General features: G+C 43.6%; 1 protein-coding gene across 1 annotated transcript in view; it reads right to left on the bottom strand.

The window, feature by feature from the left end:
- Positions 1 to 733: 733 nt before the first annotated feature.
- The window catches only part of LEMD3 (LEM domain containing 3), a 58094-nt gene continuing 40161 nt past the window's right edge, over positions 734 to 18666 (bottom strand). The window contains exons 8-13 of the mRNA XM_068130929.2: positions 18535 to 18637; positions 12661 to 12833; positions 11009 to 11084; positions 10607 to 10712; positions 5411 to 5489; positions 734 to 1727 (exon numbers count right to left, since the gene is read on the bottom strand). Coding sequence (XP_067987030.1) covers positions 1609 to 1727; positions 5411 to 5489; positions 10607 to 10712; positions 11009 to 11084; positions 12661 to 12833; positions 18535 to 18637 — 656 coding nt within the window. The 3' untranslated portion in view covers positions 734 to 1608. The remainder of the gene's footprint in view (positions 1728 to 5410; positions 5490 to 10606; positions 10713 to 11008; positions 11085 to 12660; positions 12834 to 18534; positions 18638 to 18666) is intronic.

Here is an 18666-nt window from a genome sequence, read left to right as displayed (position 1 = left end):
TTATATCACCTTGATCTCTCAATATTGTTGAAACTAGGGCATGCCCGTACTATATCTATATCTAAAATTATATCCCCCCCCCGCCCCCTCTATTTACATGAAATGGTTTGGTCCAAAGCGAACGGCTTGCGAGTGGTGACAATCCCCCCCCTCTATTTACATGCAATGGTTTGGTCCAAAGCGAACGGCTTCCGGAGTTTGGTAAAGAAATCGCCATCGCGTGCACAAACGCGCAGGAAAGCGAATGAAACGCAAATTCGTTTTTATTAGTTGTAAAACATAGTTTAACGCCAACATAGTTTGCAAACGTGAAATAAATGAATACGCTCTCAAATGTGCCATCCGAGGCAGAGTGTGCCCGCCACGTTCGGCACACGCGATCGTTCGCTGCTCTCTGATTGGTTGAATCGTTTTTTGGACATAGCTCGGTAAGTAATTGTCCGATTAATATGAAACCTTGAAAAGGCACATCCTCGGGTCCCCAGCAATATACCTGGCAAGTTAAAAGTATATCGGACCCGTGGTTGTCGAGAAACAGCGGTCACAGACAAACGTACAGACAGAGATTACTGGAATTATAGATAGATGAAGATCAAATAGCTGTATGTTGAAATATCTTGAAAAAGTCAAAGCTTTACATGGGGTGTACTTACTTTTTCACGTGGCTGTACATATACATATATATACAGTATATATGGAAAGTGGCAGACAAGTAGAAAGCAAGGTCGATCAGTTTTTGGTTTTTTTTACAAATGGGTAAACTTTAATTAAATACATTTATACAGCAATTGGAGGCAGTGTATTACATGTGTATGGTACATCTCTGCTGCACATGCAGTCACATTGAGCCACTGACTCAAACTTCCCTGGGGCAGCAACTTTTCACCACACCATCCACAGCACGCCAGTGTAAAATAAAACCAAAATGTTTCGTATAAAAGACAGTCAAATATCGGACAGGAAGTCGCCACAGGCGTCAGTATTGAGGTTTGAAAAATGCAAAGCTTGTTACTTAGCGATTTAAAATATAGCAGGGCCATAATAAACCATAACAAGCCCAAACTGCAACATCACCTGGAAAAGCCTGCCAGGGCGGCAGTCGCAGCGAATGAGCGTGTGCATGGTATTACGGTTTGCACAAGGCATTTGTGCAATTCCAAGCCCCGGTGCCTTATACGGTCTGCTGATATGCAAACTGCTGGTTTAAGTGTTCGTTTATTCAACACAATGCCACGATGTTTGGACAAACGGTCCTTTTGGCAAATTGGACATTGAACACAACCCAAAAACTAAAAAGGGCCTTCCTTTATCACCCATCAACATTGCAGCATGATGGAATTTGTTTGTAAGTGGGCTCGTATGTATGCTGTCGTAACGTGCCCACCATCATTCCTCCACTAACAAAGTGAAAAGTGGGATACTTTCAAGAAAGCCAATCACAAACCATGAGCCTCAAAGGACAGAAGGGCTAGAAGTCACAGCTCAAAAGTTCCACCATAGAGAATGCCTGCTCCTCACGCCCGAATCCACAAAAGCACTCCATACATGTGATGGAAAGTCCAAAAGGAGCCAAAAAGCATACACCGTTTTATTTCCAAATGTGATTTCTTATGAAGAAGGTAGCACAACATGGGACGTGCGGTGCAGCGGGCTGTTAGAGTGAATAGCGTGTGGAAACCGCTGGTGATAGCGATCCAACCGCAGATATTTGACAGTGACGAGCTTTCCTGGAAAGGAAAAGAGTAGGTGAAATCCATAAAATAAATCCTTAACATAGGAATATACCATCATCCCCCAGGTAAGCATTTTCTGCACAATAACATACAAAATGGCTCCTGAGGAAGAAGTGGGAGGAAGATCCAATCGAAGACGAAGGGGGAAATGCAGGTAAACTGAGGAATGAAGAATTCACATGCAAACCACCTCTTCCTCCCCAACCCCAATCTCTCCAACACTAAGTGGAAAGCAAAACTAGAGGGGCCACCTACGACGGGCCACTTTATAACTGCGGGCAGTTATGACTAGGATCCAAACTGTCATGCTTTGATACAGCCCGGCTTTAATTGGACATGTGACCCATGACGTCCCTTTATAAAACTTAATTCAGAATTGGATTTTAAATATTGAAAAATATATATGAGGGGTTCTCGAGGTATTGCGGGTCCTCTGGGTCTTAAAGGGTCTTCAAAGGTCTAAAGGATCTCAGCAGTCTAAAGTGTCAAAATAATGTCATTCCAATAATGTCATTCATAGACGTACATAATAAATAGACAGGATGCCAACGAGTTGTAACAGTACATAATTAATAGACATATAGTCACATGGCTGGAGAACATAAAATAGTAGTTTCTTCTTCCAAAAAGTTTTTTTAGTATTCTGGCTGCCAGATCGTGTGACCAATCACTGAAATCTTAAACGTGTATTCTGCTTGACGACTAGATCATACTTGAAAAGTTTGACTTCAATCCTTATAGTGGAGAAATAATTATTTCAGAGAAATACTTTATTTCTTTTCCTTTCATCCAACATGGCTGCCAGACCATGTGACATATGATCTATTTGAAAACTCGCTGGTATCCCCCAACGTTTGGGGAACATGTGTGTGAAGTTTCCACTCGACCTGTCCAGCCGTTATGGAGGAGTTGATTTTTAAAGTCTTCAAAAAATCATACCTGCCAGACCAAGTGACCCATGAGGTTAAAATTTACACCCTATATTCCCCAAGTCCAGAATATCATGTGCATGAAGTTTTGCATCGATCTAGTGAGCCATTATGGAGAAGTTGACTTTTAAAATTTTTATGTTCAATCCAATATGGCTGTCAAACCACGTGACCTATGACGTCATATAAATTACATGTATATAGTTGTGTAGAACACGTTCATTGAATTTCAAAATGATTGGGTAAAGCTTTTGTACTTGTCGAATTATGACATCATAATGAAGTCATAGTCACCATCGAACCATCATAATGATGATGTCATAGTTAGCAACACCTATTACCTACGCCAACAAAGGTGGATGGAGGTTATGTTTTCACCCGTCTGTCCGTTTGTTTGTTTATGAACAAAATATCTCAAAAAGTTGTGGACGGATTCGGACGAAATTTGGCGGAGAGGTAGCGTATGTGACAAGGATGAAATGATTCGATTTTGGTGAAGATCCGGATTCGGATCAGGCTACTAGAATTTTTTAAGTGATTCTTCACCATTGGGAGATAGGGTCAAAACTATACATAGCAGGATATCTCAAAAAGTTATGGACAGATTTGGACGAAACTTTGTGGACAGGTTGTGTGCGACTTCGTTTCGATTTTGGTGAGGTAGCGTATGTGACGATTCAAGAGGTAGCGTATGTGCAAGGAAGAATCAATTCAATTTTGGCGAAAATCCGGATCTCGCTAGTATAATTTTAAAGTGATTCTTCACCATGGCCAAAATCGGGCCAAAAAAATAGGGAGATAGGGCCAAAAACGATACAAAGCAGGATATCTCAAAAAGTTGTGGACAGATGATTTTGATTAAATGCGATTCTGTATTGTGATTTTCTGGTCTACTCTGGGATACCAAATGTAAACTGTTCACAAGGCACCTACTGAGTGCCGTTCTAGTTCCCCCATGCAGGAGGCCTGTTGTTGGCTTAATGGTTAAGGTGCTGGTTTGAGATATCATGGTCCTGAGTTTAAGCCCGTCATGTCAATGAATCAACCGGTCATCCTTCCGAGGTCGGCAAAATGAGCCATTCAAGTATACTGCACGGAAAGGTGACCCATCCAGGATAATGCCCAATAGCCTAGGAAACTACCTCGGCAACCTTATGCATCTAAAGATGCAAAAAGGGAGTGGTCTCTACATTCCCCATGCGGAGAACTTTACTATGAGCAATGTTTAAAAAAAAATTCCCATCGAGCGGTTTTGGATTTAGAGCTCCAAGGTTTTTCCATTTTTCCAAGATGGTGCCCATACCACATGACCGATGACATCAAAATTATCATTTAAAAAATTATACATGAGTAGACACATTTCATTGAAAATAGTATCAATCGGACCAACAGTTGCCGAGAAAATGATTTTAAAAGGGAATAAACCTGCAAAGACCGGCAAAAATCATACGGAATGATCGTAATAACAAGTAGAGCTACATTCAAAATACCCCACCCCCATGCTGAATAAATAAATAACATTCTCCAGCGTGTGACATTGCCTTGCCAGGGCACCTTTGGCGCCCGGCGATGCTGCAGTGCACCACATGGAGACAGAATTGGGAGAGAGCAGTGTACAATAATTGCTCGATTACGTATATTAAATAAATAAATAATAATCGTAAAATAATTAATTTCTTAATCAATTGGCTAATACCATAACTAAACCACCACCGCTTCATCCAAATCTGTAACGTTTTGAAAATTAATAAAGGAGTTAATGAAAAAAATTAAATTAACCGATTAATTAATTTATCAATTAACAAACAAACAAACAGACAGACAAACAGAGGTGAAAACATAACCTCGATCCACCTTCGGTGGTGGAGGTAACAAACGAGCAAAAAAAAAAAAAAGTGAAAACTGATTACTCCCTTTTAGCGCGCATCATGCAGTGCCTGAAGATTGAAGGTACGACAGTGTACAACAAACAAACAAATGAAAAATCGGTCAGAGACCAAGGTTTTGCCGGAATGTACTTTTTTTTAAATCAGCCATTTTGAACAAATATGGCGGCCGAACCACGTCACCGATGACGTCATCATTATTTGTTTTCTGAACTAATTTATTCCTAGATTATGCTCAAGAAATTGCATCTTGATTGGATGAAGTTTTGTACTTGTCGAATTATCGAATTATGACATCATAATGGAGGCCTTGGGCCTAGAGAGTTAAAATTTGGGCACAGTCTATTCCAGGTCAAGACAAATATGTGTGTAAAGTATGGTGATTCTATGTGCAACGATGTAGACGTAGTACTGCACACAAACAGACAGACAGACAAACCAACCAACATACTTGCCGGAATCTTTTCCGGCAAGTAACAAAGTGAAAACCGAGTACTCCCTTTTGTAGTGCGTCATCGCCAGGCCCCCTTTGGTGCCCGGCGATGACGTCATGCAGCACCTGGAGATGGAATAGGAAAGGAGCGGTGTACAATAATAAATAATCTGAACAGAAACAATATGTATCCATCCTGGAAGGATTGGATCCCTAATTAACCATTGATTTCTACAATTATGATGGGTTGCAGAGGTGGGGGTGTAGGGGGTATAAGCAGAAATTTGGAAGTCTTGCATGTTTGGATACTGCAACCAACTGCAACATTCCCTCAGCAGGATGAGAATCACACATTTACCATCAGCATGGCAATAATGATCAATCCCAAATGTACGATCAGCAGGATGTAAATAATTCTCACAAACTCACCATCGAACCATGAACCATGCAGGGCCTTAAAGGCCTTCCCAGCATGCTCCGGTGCCAAACACTTTATGTATACACAGCCCTGCACAGCAACATACAATGGAGGTACGAGTTAGCAGTTAATCGATGGAAATTCCACTGACATTATGTGGTATTATGTGAAGATCAGTGACAAAACATCTCAATTTAATACATTTTAAATTCAGGCTGCAACACAACAAAATGAGAAAGTCAAGGGTTGTGAATACTTTCTGAAGGCACTGTTTTTGTATATGTATGTGCATATTAGGGTGTAAGGGTGTAATGTAAGGGTGTAATGTAAGGTGTGCACAGAGGGAGCTGCAGATGGAGGAAATGTTCAGTTGGATCTTGGAGACGGCATGAAGCTGGAAGGTGTGAAAACATTTTGCTACCTCAGAGACATGCTGAATGGAGAAGGTGGATCAGACTCGGCAACGGTTGCTCGAGTGAGATGTGCATGGAAGACGTTTCGGGAACTGAGTGGCGTGCTGATGAGGAGAGTGACGCTGAAGCTGAAGGGAAAGGTGTATGCTGCATGTGTGAGAAGTGTTATGATTTATGGGAGCGAGACGTGGGTAATGAACGTAGAGCAGCAACGAAGGCTGGAAAGGGTGGAAATGCGAATGGTTCAATGGATGTGCGGAGTATCGTTGAGAGAGAGGAAGACAAATGATGAATTGCGAAAGATGATGGGAATATTGCGTGATTGATGCTGTGAAGAGGAACAGGTTGAGATGGTTTGGTCATGTGTTGAGGAAGGATGAAAGTGACTGGTTGAGAAGAGTGATGGAAATTAATGTCGAAAGAAGTAGAGGACGGGGAAGACCAAGAAAGACTTGGCTAAAGATGGTGGAAGAAGAAATGCGGGCAAGGGGGTTAACAAGGAGAGATGCAGAAAATAGGGCAAAATGGAGAAGATTGTCATGGGGACCGCAAGGCTAACCCCCGCTCTAGCAGGGAAAATGGCCTTAAAATGCATGTTGTTGTTGTTGTTGTATAATGCATATCGATACATTACCAACATAATTGCCTTCGCCGATTGAGAATACTTTTGTGCATAAGGCAATTTTCCCAAAAATAAAAATCGCGTTTTTTGAATCGAAAATTAGTTTGATCGTCATTAAATTTTCTGGAGATGTTGCGAAAAGTTAGGTAATAGTGAAGATTTTTTTTTTTTGCAAATCGAAGGAAATTATGTTAGTAATGTATCGATATCTCTATATATAAAGGAGAAGTGTCTGTGTGTGTGTCTGTCTGGATGTCCGCTTATAACTCAAGAACTACACATCGGAGAAAAGTTTTAGACACAGATTCGGAATCAGCATAAAATCCTGGTGGTTATAGGCTACTTTGTATTTTAATATCAATGGTTTAAAAAACCGGGCCAGCTGCAATTCCATGGTGTAGTTTGTGGCGGCGCTATTGCCCCTATCCGATCCCGCGGTTGCGCGTACGTACAGTATACTGTACGTACATATTTATATATTTTTAATGTGCTTTTTATTGTATTTTAAATTGTTTTTTAGCTTCTTTTATTGTTAATTTATCTACTATTGTATTTATTTTAAATATATATTTTAAGGAAAACGAATGTTTTCACGTCCGTAGCAGTGACGTAAAGTCGCACATAATGACAAAATGCGCGCCATTTTTTCGCGCCAAGAACGAATAAACAGTTGTTTTTTTTAGTTGAGATTTTATTCGAATTCGAATTCCATTAAATTTCAACTGTTGGAAACAATAATTATTTCAACTGTTGGAAATTGAAATAATTATTGTTTCCAACAGTTGAAATTTAATGGGATTCGAATTTGAATAAAATCTCAACTAAAAAAAAAAAACGTCGCGTTTTAAAATTATGACGTCATCAGCGTATTTCGGAACGTTAATTTTTCAACTTCATATTCGGAATCAGTACGTCCCAGAGAAGCTACAGCACACCTTAAATGTTTAAAAAACCTTCGGGTTTTAAAATTATGACGTCATCAGCATATTTCGTAACGTTAATGTTTCAACTTTGACAACAATGACTTCCGACTTCCGGGTTCGGAATGCGGGACCAATGCCATTTGACAGGGAATAAAAAATAAATGCGACATTCAATTGACAATGACTTCCGACTTGACTCCCCCCTCCCCCTCCCCCTACCCCTTTCCCTTCCCCCCTACCCCCTTACCCTCCCCCTCCACTCCCCCCTCCCCTCCCCTTACCCTCCCCCTCCACTCCCCCCTCCCCTGCCCCCTATCCTCCCCCTCCCCCTCCACTCCCCCCTCCCCTGCCCCCCTCCCCCTCCCAATCCCCCCCTCTTCTCCCCTCTCCTCCTCCCCCCTCTTCTCCCCTCCCCCCCCTCTTCTCCCCTCCCCCCCTCTTCTCCCCTCCCTCCCCTCTTCTCCCCTCCCCCCCCCTTCCCCCTCCCCTCCCTTCCCTTCCCTTCCCTTCCCCCGCCCGGCAATGCCGGGTACTTCCCATGGCCAGCTGTACGTGGGCTGCTCGAGGGTTGGAAAACCAAGCAATCTTTATGTCTTGGCACCAAGTAAGAAAACCAGAAATGTTGTATACCAAGAGGTTTTGAGAAATTGACAATTGACAAAACGTCATGTAGGAAATGTACTGTGATATTGCTCTAAAATATACATGTTCTTTTCATCATATATTTGTCTTATTCTTATTCAACCCGGGCAAAGCCGGGTACCTCAGCTAGTATGTTATATAAAGTGCATTCAGAAAGTATTCAGACCCCTTCACTTTTCTCACATTTTGTTATGTTGCAGCCTTATGCTGAAATCGTTTAAATACATTTTTTCCCTCATCAACCTACACTCAATACTCCATAATGACAAAGAGAAAACAGGATTTTAGAAAGTTTTGCAAATTTATTAAAAAGAAAAAACTGAAATATCACATTGACATAAGTATTCAGACCCTTTGCTATGACACTTGAAATTTAGCTCACGTGCCTCCCATTTCTCTTGATCATCTTTGACATGTTTCTACACCTTGATTGGAGTCCACCTGTGGTAAATTCAATTGATTGGACATGATTTGGAAAGTCACACACCTGTCTATATAAGGTCTCACAGCTGACAATGCATATCAGAGCAAAAACCAAGCCATGAGGTCGAAGGAACTGCCTGCAGAGCTCAAAGACAGGATTGTGTCGAGGCACAGATCTGGGGAAGCCTACAAAAATGTTTCTGCTGCATTGAAGGTTCCCAAGAGCACAGTGGCCTCCATAATTCTTAAATGAAGAAGTTTAGAACAACCAGGACTCTTCTTAGAGCTGGCCGCCTGGCCAAACTGAGCAATCGGGGAGAAGGGCCTTTGGTAAGAGGTGACCAAGAACCCGATGGTCACTCTAGCTGAGCTCCAGAGATCCTGTGTGGAGATGGGAGAAACTTCCAGAAGGACAACCATTACTGCAACACTCCACCGATCTGGGCTTTATGGCAGAGTGGCCAGACGGAAGCCTCTCCTCAGTGATAGACACATGAAAGCCCGCTTGGAGTTTGCAAAAAAGCACCTAAAGGACTCTCAGACTGTGACAAACAAGATTCTGTGGTCTGATGAAATCAAGATTGAACTGTTTGGCTTCCGTCTGGCCACTCTGCCATAAAGCCCAGATCCACTTTTTTGAAATACCAACTTCTGTCCTGGAAGTCCTTGGTGTCCTTGTGTTTTATACTTCTCCCACCCGCCCCCCCCCCCCCTTCCCACGCCTCCTCCCCCCAAGCCCTCTCCCTCCCACACATCTCCCTGCTCTCAAATGTTGTGTTTGTGTGCTTCCCCTTCTCTCCCCATCTTGTCTTCCGCTCCCTCTTTTTATATATTTTGTTTGTCTGGTTGATTTGTTTGATAAATAAATGTTAGCTCTTTCACAAGCCTCGATTCTGTATACAAAAAAAAAGAAGAAAAAAAAGTAATCATACGTGTTTGTGGTTTGTAACATTTTTACTTCTGGTAAGGGTGTCCCACAAAACGCCACGATAAGATATTTATACACATTAACATAGCATTTGTCCAAGGGGGAAAAGTCCCTTGGGGAGGGTGGCAAATGAAGTCACTACAACCTCCATTGTTTGACCATTAATCCTCCTGTCAAGCCTGGTTGAGATTGGATAAATAACGACCGGATGTATCGTGGGCAGACAGAAAGACAGACACCAAATTGCATATTTTAGTAGGATTAGTGTTCTCAATATTCTCATAATAAAGGTTTGTAGAAAAATTGATAAAGGCTCAAATGGTAAAAAGGATGCTATGGCTTGGACAGACACACTGGTAAACGAGAACGGCACTCGGTGGAGCACATGCCTCTGCCAGGGTGAACAGTTTACGTTTTATATCCCACTGATAGGCCGGATCTGGATGCGGACCTGAACCAAAATCGAAAATCAGCTTGCTCTAGTCAACTAACAAACTCATCCAACAAGTTTCGTCCGAATCAGTCCACGTTTTGAGATATCGTGCTCTATATCGTTTTTGCCCCCATCTCTCAATGGTGAAGATTCACTTTTAAAATCCTCGTATCCAGATCCAAATCTTCACAAAAATCTAATAATTTTCACCTTGTCACACCCAACGTATCAACCAAATTTCATCCGAATCTGTCCAAAACTTGAGATATCCTGCTCACAGGCAAACAACCAGACAGACAGATGTGAAAACATAACCTCCGCCACCGAAGTAAATAAACACAGAAGCGTGTTATTTGTAGATTGCATGCTGTGCAGTGTACGGGCTAATGAGGCCTACTTGTACTTACTGCAACTTTGCCCTTTGACAATTTGACCTAATTATTCATTTGGCCTTCTCCATATTCTCATGACAACGGGTTGTTGAAAATTTGATGACAAAAAAGTTATGACCTGGGTTATAAGGCGAGACAGCGATGCAGTGACAGTGACATCACATCAACACAAGTGGATGGACGAAGAAAAGAGAGCGAGCTAAGGATAAAAACAGTCAAATGATTACTGTTTGTATGCCGTATACGTTACATTTCCAACAAATCGAATTTTTGCACATACGAGCATAATACAGTACACAGTTAATACAGAACAAACTTGACTTTTCATATATACAGTACAGTATTTCAAACCAGAACGATCTTTAATGAGACCATACAGAAACATATTTGGAAAATGGTCAACAAATGCTCGAATAGTCGCAAGGGCAAACCTCGTGTGACGATTTGTCCACCTCAATGTGTGCAATGCCATCATTGTCTCGGCACCTGTCCAAGATTGCATCATGAATGGAGAGATGCCAGGTCTCTCCAACTTCCCTGCAGCAGTGACATGCATTAAATTAAATTGCTGGCTAGGTAAGTGCCTTCGCTGCCACGAGAAAATAAATAGTTTTGCCCAGGAATCGTGTACCCTGGCCTTCTGTACAATACAACTCGACCAAACAGAAACCGGTATCCCATGTACTCCAGAGGTAACCTTGGTGTTATTTGGGGTGGGCCGGGGGAGTTATTGACCAATATGTATAGCCTGCTTGACCACAATATTGATGATTAAGGAATCAAAACGTGAGGCAGGTGTTCTGTTTCACGTGTCACGGAGTGCCGTTACTTACATGTCTGGATCAAACATGTTGCGTATCTTGAGACAGGGCGTAGGGCTGGGATAGGTCCTCCGATCCCACTGGAAAGCTGGTTAAGGATACAGACATGATAAAATGCGCTCATTCAACTGGACAGAGTGCAATGGAAGCCTGCTCTGGGTGCATTGCACTCAGTTATTAAGCCAATCCCAATCAGGGAATGTAACCACAGTATCAGAAAACAGTGGCCCTGGTTATTTATGTTTTTTAGTTTTGTTTTTTCCCCCAGAACGACACCGGGACATCCTAATGCCCACAATCAAAATTCATACAGGACGGCTTCATTTGCCTAAGTTGGGGTGTACGACTAAGCATAACCAATACGACTAAGCTCGATGAGCATGCCACTTACTGAAGTTTCAATCAATTGTGCCTCCACATGAACAAGAAAGGCACTTTTCGGCGGTGCAACGTCGACCGATATGCATCCGCCCACATTATCACATCATTATACCGACTTGTACCAAGTTTGATTTAAATATTTTCAGCTGTTTTCAAGTATCACATTTTTACCTGACATGACCTATCTGACCTTTGACACCGAAATCTAATCAGTTCATCGTTTCATCAAAATATATACTTATACCAAGTTTGGTCAAAATCCCATCACTGGTTCACAAGGTAGCGCAGCAACACAATTTTTACCGAACGGGACCTTTGACTTTTTGACCTCATAATGGAATCCGTTTATCTTTACATAATTTATACATCCATGTACCAAGTTTGACTTGGTTCCCTTCAGCCGTACTTAAGTTATCAGGCTAACACAAACCTATTACAGACTCTAACCTTTGACCTCTTGATGCCAAAATCAAATCAGTTCATCTTTGCATCATAATATACTAGCAACGATACCTGCCCTACGGGCGGGGCTTCAATTGGGAGGCGCAAATGAAAAGGTAAAATATCAGAAATGGAAGGCTTTTTCTATTTTAAACGATTCATATGAACATCCGTTAAATCATATCACACGCAAATCATCAAAAGCTAAACAGTATCTTACTATAATTCACCAAATGTCGCACAGTGATCGATACACTATGATCGTGATGATCATGATTGTGAATCGTGATCAATAATCGTGTTCACAATCGCTATGTCGCATGTACTCCCGATACGTGTTTCCTTCAGTTGAAATGGGTTAGAATTCTCTCAAGCAGGGATTCAACCCGTGTCCTTATAAAAGGTCTTTGTCCGAGATCACCGAATTCGATCGGTGCAGCCGTGCAGCGATCGGTGCAGCCGTGCAGCGATTGGTGCAGCCGTTTGTGCGGCACCCGGGAAAACAACATCGTCACAATGGAAACATTGTCACAATGAACGTTATGCGAACGCGAATGTTTTGCGTGAGTCCAAACCTGAGAATGCTGGAGACTAAAGCTGAAATTGGGAAAACTAAATAGCCTATTTTACTCCTGGAGATCCCAGGATTATCCACCCAAAATATATTTGCAATCGGTTCAGCAGTTTTTACGGTACCTTCGAACAGACAGACAGACGGACGGACATTTGGTGAATTATAGTAAGATACGTGTGAATCAATCGGTGCATGATAATAATAATAAAAGTAAAAAGTTCAAAAACGTTCGACCTTCCGAAAAGGCACAAAGTATTGCATCACAAACCTTTGCCTTGCCATATCTTTCCTTGCGATCGCTGCAGTGTTGAGCGGGTGCTGGGAATCCAGCACCAAACGGGACAATCCTGGCCACCAACCCTCCGAAGCTCCCGCTTTGCTCGTGGTTCATGTTTACATATGAAGGCCTCCGCGCGCTCCCACACACGCCTGAGTCGAACCCTGCGCATTACATGGACAAACGACATCACGTGACAATTTCACCATGTGGCCCAAAATCTTGCTCTCCAGAAGTAGGTGGGCTGCAACTGCATAATACATCTTTGCATAATACAAGGAAATTAATTTTTTTCTCTCTTTACTTGTTAATGTTTCCAAACCTCCTCTGCCCATTTATACTTCATTCTGCCCATTTGCACTTAATTTTTTTTTTTGGTATACAGAATCGAGGCTCGTGAAAGAGCTAAAATTTATCACACAAACAAATCAAATAGACAAACAAACAAAGTATATAAAAAGGGGAGCGGTAAACAAGATGGGGAGAGAAGGGGAAGCACAAACGCAACATTTGAGAGCAGGGACATCGGGAGATGTGTGGGAGGGAGAGGGCTTGGGGGGAGGCGGCATGGGAAGGGGGTGGGGGGGGGGGGGGAAGTATAAACACAAGGACACCAAGAACTTCCAGGACAGAAGTTGGTATTTCAAAAAAGTGGATTTGGGGTGAAATTAGTGGGGGTAGAAAAGATCAAGGTTTTGCATGGGGGAAGATAAGAGATGGTGCTGAACAGCTGTTTTAAAGACCTGGAGGGAGGAGTGGGATTGAAGAGAGTGAGGGAGTTTGTTCCAGAGGCAGGAGAAAAGAGGAATGAAGGAATTAAGGTGAGCAGAGAGTCTTGATTTTGGCAGTTTAACCATAAGAGGGTTGCAGGCAGATCTTGTGCGACCTGTAGGAATATTTGGGGGACAGAGCCCAGAGAGAGCTGGAGGAGCAAGGCCGGAGAAGATTCGGTAGTTCATTCTGCCCGTTTGCACTTCATCCTGCCCGTTTGCACTTCATCCTGCCCGTTTGCACTTCATCCTGCCCGTTTGCACTTCATCCTGCCCGTTTGCACTTCATCCTGCCCGTTTGCACTTCATCCTGCCCGTTTGCACTTCATCCTGCCCGTTTGCACTTCATCCTGCCCGTTTGCACTTCATCCTGCCCGTTTGCACTTCATCCTGCCCGTTTGCACTTCATCCTGCCCGTTTGCACTTCATCCTGCCCGTTTGCACTTCATCCTGCCCGTTTGCACTTCATCCTGCCCGTTTGCACTTCATCCTGCCCGTTTGCACTTCATCCTGCCCGTTTGCACTTCATCCTGCCCGTTTGCACTTCATCCTGCCCTTTTGCACTTCATCCTGCCCTTTTGCACTTCATCCTGCCCTTTTGCACTTCATCCTGCCCTTTTGCACTTCATCCTGCCCGTTTGCACTTCATCCTGCCCGTTTGCACTTCATCCTGCCCATTTGCACTTCATCCTGCCCATTTGCACTTCATCCTGCCCATTTGCACTTCATCCTGCCCATTTGCACTTCATCCTGCCCATTTGCACTTCATCCTGCCCATTTGCACCTCATCCTGCCCATTTGCACTTCATCCTGCCCATTTGCACTTCATCCTGCCCATTTGCACTTCATTCTGCCCATTTGCACTTCATTCTGCCCATTTGCACTTCATTCTGCCCATTTGCACTTCATTCTGCCCATTTGCACTTCATTCTGCCCATTTGCACTTCATTCTGCCCAATTGCACTTCATTCTGCCCATTTGCACTTCATTCTGCCCATTTGCACTTCATTCTGCCCATTTGCACTTCATTCTGCCCATTTGCACTTCATTCTGCCCATTTGCACTTCATTCTGCCCATTTGCACTTCATTCTGCCCATTTGCACTTCATTCTGCCCATTTACACTTCATTCTGCCCATTTGCACTTCATTCTGCCCATTTACACTTCATTCTGCCCATTTACACTTCATTGTGTTGCTTCATTGTGTTGCTTCATTGTGTTGATTCATTGTGTTGCTTCATTGTGTTGCTCCATTTACACTTCATTCTGCCCATTTATACTTCATTTGCTTGTTAAAGTGGACATCTCTCTGACCATTCTAAGAGAGCCTCCTCAGCATCGATGAGTCTGGCATTTCACTCAGGCCAACTGGCACGGTCTTCAAGCAGCCATCAATCATCTGGACTGGTCTCCCATCTCTACCGCCTCTGACATCAACTCATCCTGGGAATTCTTCCAAAGTAAATTGCTCTCTCTCATGCACAGATTTATACCATCTCGTCTTCAGTTGTCATACCCTTCCTCCCGTCCACGGTACACGGAATCTTGTGGTGAGGCTATTGCCCAGAAACAACTTGCTTTCGTCTCCTGGAAAGCAAATCCAACGGAAGGAAATCTCATTTCCTTTCACAAAGCCCGAAACAAGTGTGTGTCCACCCTCAGGAGAGCCAGGAAACAATATCTCTCCGTTCTCAGGACCGAACTCTCTTATCTGTCTCCCTCTTCCAAATCCTGGTGGCGTCTGGTCAAATCTGTTTCTGGTGTTTGTTCCCCCTCCATCCCCACCCTCACCTCAAACGGCCACACGGCTGACTCCGCACGTGAAAAAGCTGAATGCCTCAACTCTGTGTTTGCCTCTAAATCTTGTGTCCCAAACTCATCCCACTCTGTACCCAGTCGTACCCAGCTGCTCCTGGACTCTGTGTCCCTTCCTCCTGACAAGGTGGAAAAGTTTCTGTCGACTCTGATTCTGCAACTGGACCTGACGGCTTCAGCCCACGGGTCCTAAAATCCTGTTCTTCCGCTCTTTCACTCCCTATCTCTGTTCTCTTCACCCTCTCTTTTGCTCAAGGTCATCTTCCATCTGCTTGGAAATCTGCCAACATCACCGCTTTGCACAAAAAAGGTGCAAAAACAGATCCCAGCAACTACAGACCAATCAGCCTTCTCCCAATTATCAGCAAAGTCATGGAATCCATCATTGCTTCAGATATGAAATCTTTCCTCTTCTCCAATGGCTTGATCTCTGATCATCAATTTTGTTTCAGACCTGGTCACTCTACTCTGGACATGCTGCTTCTGCTTTCTCAACAATGGATGGAGGTCCTCAATGCCAAACAGGAAATTAGAGCTGTCTCCCTTGACATATCATGTGCCCTCGATACGGTCTGGCACCCCGCTCTGCTCACCAAACTCTCCTCTTTTCGTATCCATGGAAATCTCCACGCATGGCTGGCGGACTTCCTCTCTAGTCGGTCAACATGTGGCCCTGAATGGGTTTCTCTCTTCTCCTCTTCCTGTTCAGGCTGGAGTTCCCCAAGGCAGTGTTCTGGGCCCTGTGCTTTTTCTGGTCTTCATCAATGATCTCTCTGACTCTCTTGAAAATCCTCTCCATCTCTTTGCTGATGACTCTACTCTCTGTCGCTCCATTCTTCATCCCTCAGATCAGTAGTCTGCAGCCTCCTCACTCTCTGCAGACCTGGACAAAATCACAGACTGGGCAAACAAGTGGAACATGTCTTTCAGTCCTGACAAATCTCACACTTCTGATGTCTCTCCGAAAAGACCGACTGGACAACCCTCCCATCCACTTTCTGAATAATCCTCTCCAAGAAGTTCTGTCACTCAAGCTTTTGGGTCTCGCTATCTGCCATGATCTTTCCTGGGAAAACCACATTTCAAATCTGGCCTCCAAAGCCAGTCGCCGACTGGGCATCCTCCGTCGTGCGAAGTCATGTGCTCCTCCTGCTTGGCACACCTGAGCTCCTCACCACATACAAGGCTTTCATCCGCAGCTCAATGGAATACTGCTCTCCCCTCTGGGCTGGTGCTTTTTCCTCACACCTAGCTCGTCTTCACGCTGTTGAAACCAAAGCATTCAGAATCATTGGAATATCCCGCGATGAAGCTAACTCCAAGGGCCTCTCACTCACTCACCGCAGGCAGGTTGGTGGTCTTTCCGTCTTCTACCGACTCCTCTCTGGCATTGCGCCCCCCCCCCCCCCCCCCAGCTCTCTCTGGGCTCTGTCCCGCAAATATTCCTACAGGTCGCACAAGATCTGCCTGCAACCCTCTTATGGTTAAACTGCCAAAATCAAGACTCTCTGCTCACCTTCACTCCTTCATTCCTCTTTTCTCCCACCTCTGGAACAAACATCCTCACTCTCTTCAATCCCACTCCACCCTCCATGTCTTTAAAACAGCTGTTCACCACCATCTCTTATCTTCCCCCATCCAAAACCTTGATCTTTTCTACTCCCGCTAATTTCACCCCAATTCCACTTTTTTTGAAATACCAACTTCTGTCCTGGAAGTCCTTGGTGTCCTTGTGTTTTATACTTCTCCCACCCCACCCCCTTCCCACGCCTCCTCCCCCCAAGCCCCCTCCCTCCCACACATCTCCCTGCTCTCAAATGTTGTGTTTGTGTCCTTCCCCTTCTCTCCCCATCTTGTCTTCCGCTCCCTCTTTTTATATATTTTGTTTGTCTGGTTGATTTGTTTGTGAAGTAAATGTTAGCTCTTTCACGAGCCTCGATTCAGTATAAATAAATAAAAATAAAAAATAAAAAATAAAAAAAAATCTGCCCATTTATACTTCATTCTGCCCATTGGCACTTCATTCTGCCCATTTATACTTCTTTCTATCCTTGCCATCATAAATTTGTAGTTTTGGTGTCCTTCAGTTTTAAAGACTTCTTTTATCAAATTCTATGTGAACCAATTTTTTTTTGGTCTTGCTGATGAAGCAGAAACAGCACCGTCCAAAGATGTTGTCGATATAAACTTGTAAAAATCCACGTTTCTATAGCACGCTGCTTAATCGTCATGCCCTGTAGGGATCTCTGCTAATGGACCAACTCACCAACTCTTTTCCACAATTTGTTGGTCGAGAATTTGATGCATGCATCGTCTTAAAGATCAGGTGCCTAAAAATAGGAAGGGGTTTGGCCTGCGCCAAATGCACGACAAACCCGACCTGCATGTCCAATTGCCGTTTGGGCATCCTTTGTCGAAGTGATCCCTCATGACAATCAAAGTCCTTATTTGCAATGCCATAAAGTACTCCAAGCCTTCCTGCTGTGGGTGAAGCTTTCACTCAACCATCTGGACACAATGAATGCAGTGGGATACAGAGTCTTCTTAACACCTTTTGTTGCATGCAAGCCTCCAGAGCTGTTAAGTCTATGCAGTCTGATGAATACAATTCAGTTTTCATCCACCTCGTCTTTAGCCTGAGCCTTTCTCCAGTCTCTACTTTGTCTTACTCCTCCATCCATCAGATGGACGTTAAACAGGTGTCCCGTCTGCCAGCATTACTTGGTGTAGGTTAAATATTCCACAGTGTCCTTCTTGAAGAGAAAGCAAGCTATCTCGCTGGCACCCCGAACAAATTGCAAATCTCTACCCTAACCTATAGAGGGCACTGCATCAGCGGCAAAAGTGCCCTCAGCCAATGACGCTACACCACAGCCTTGTGCTGCACAGTGCACATGGAAGAAGAATAAGCCTCACCCATCACCCTGACAGCACATGCTCCTCCACTAACCCTTTAATCTGTTAATCTTCCCAAGGTACAATTGGTCTTCCCATGTCCATGCATACCTCTTGATTTTCTCAGCGATGAAAACATCTTTCATTTGCAGTCCAGCATTATTATTGCCATGAGGCCTTCAAAATGAACACACATTTTGCCACCTCTTTTCATATCTCAATCCCATATCTGAACTGTGCTACTGCATTGATAGTTTACTGCCGTAGTTCCATTTTTCTCTTATTTGGTGCATCTGTAAAATCTGCCATGACCTCACATATCAGCCTCACACTTTAATTTTGTCCAAAAGACCCTCACATGTCCAACATGCTACATCTTGCACACCTGTCATGCTGTGGAATGATCATGTTCTTCACATTCTCCATTAGTAAGAAAGGCGGCAATGCCTCATCTTCACGACACCTTTGGCTGTGACTCTGTAAGGTGTCTGCACACAGAACATATGCAAAACGCTGG

Source organism: Myxine glutinosa, chromosome 11, assembly GCF_964187855.1.
Source record: "Myxine glutinosa chromosome 11, kmMyxGlut1.1, whole genome shotgun sequence".
Taxonomy (NCBI): Eukaryota; Metazoa; Chordata; class Myxini; order Myxiniformes; family Myxinidae; genus Myxine; species Myxine glutinosa.
This window is presented reverse-complemented; position numbering and strand designations above follow the sequence as displayed.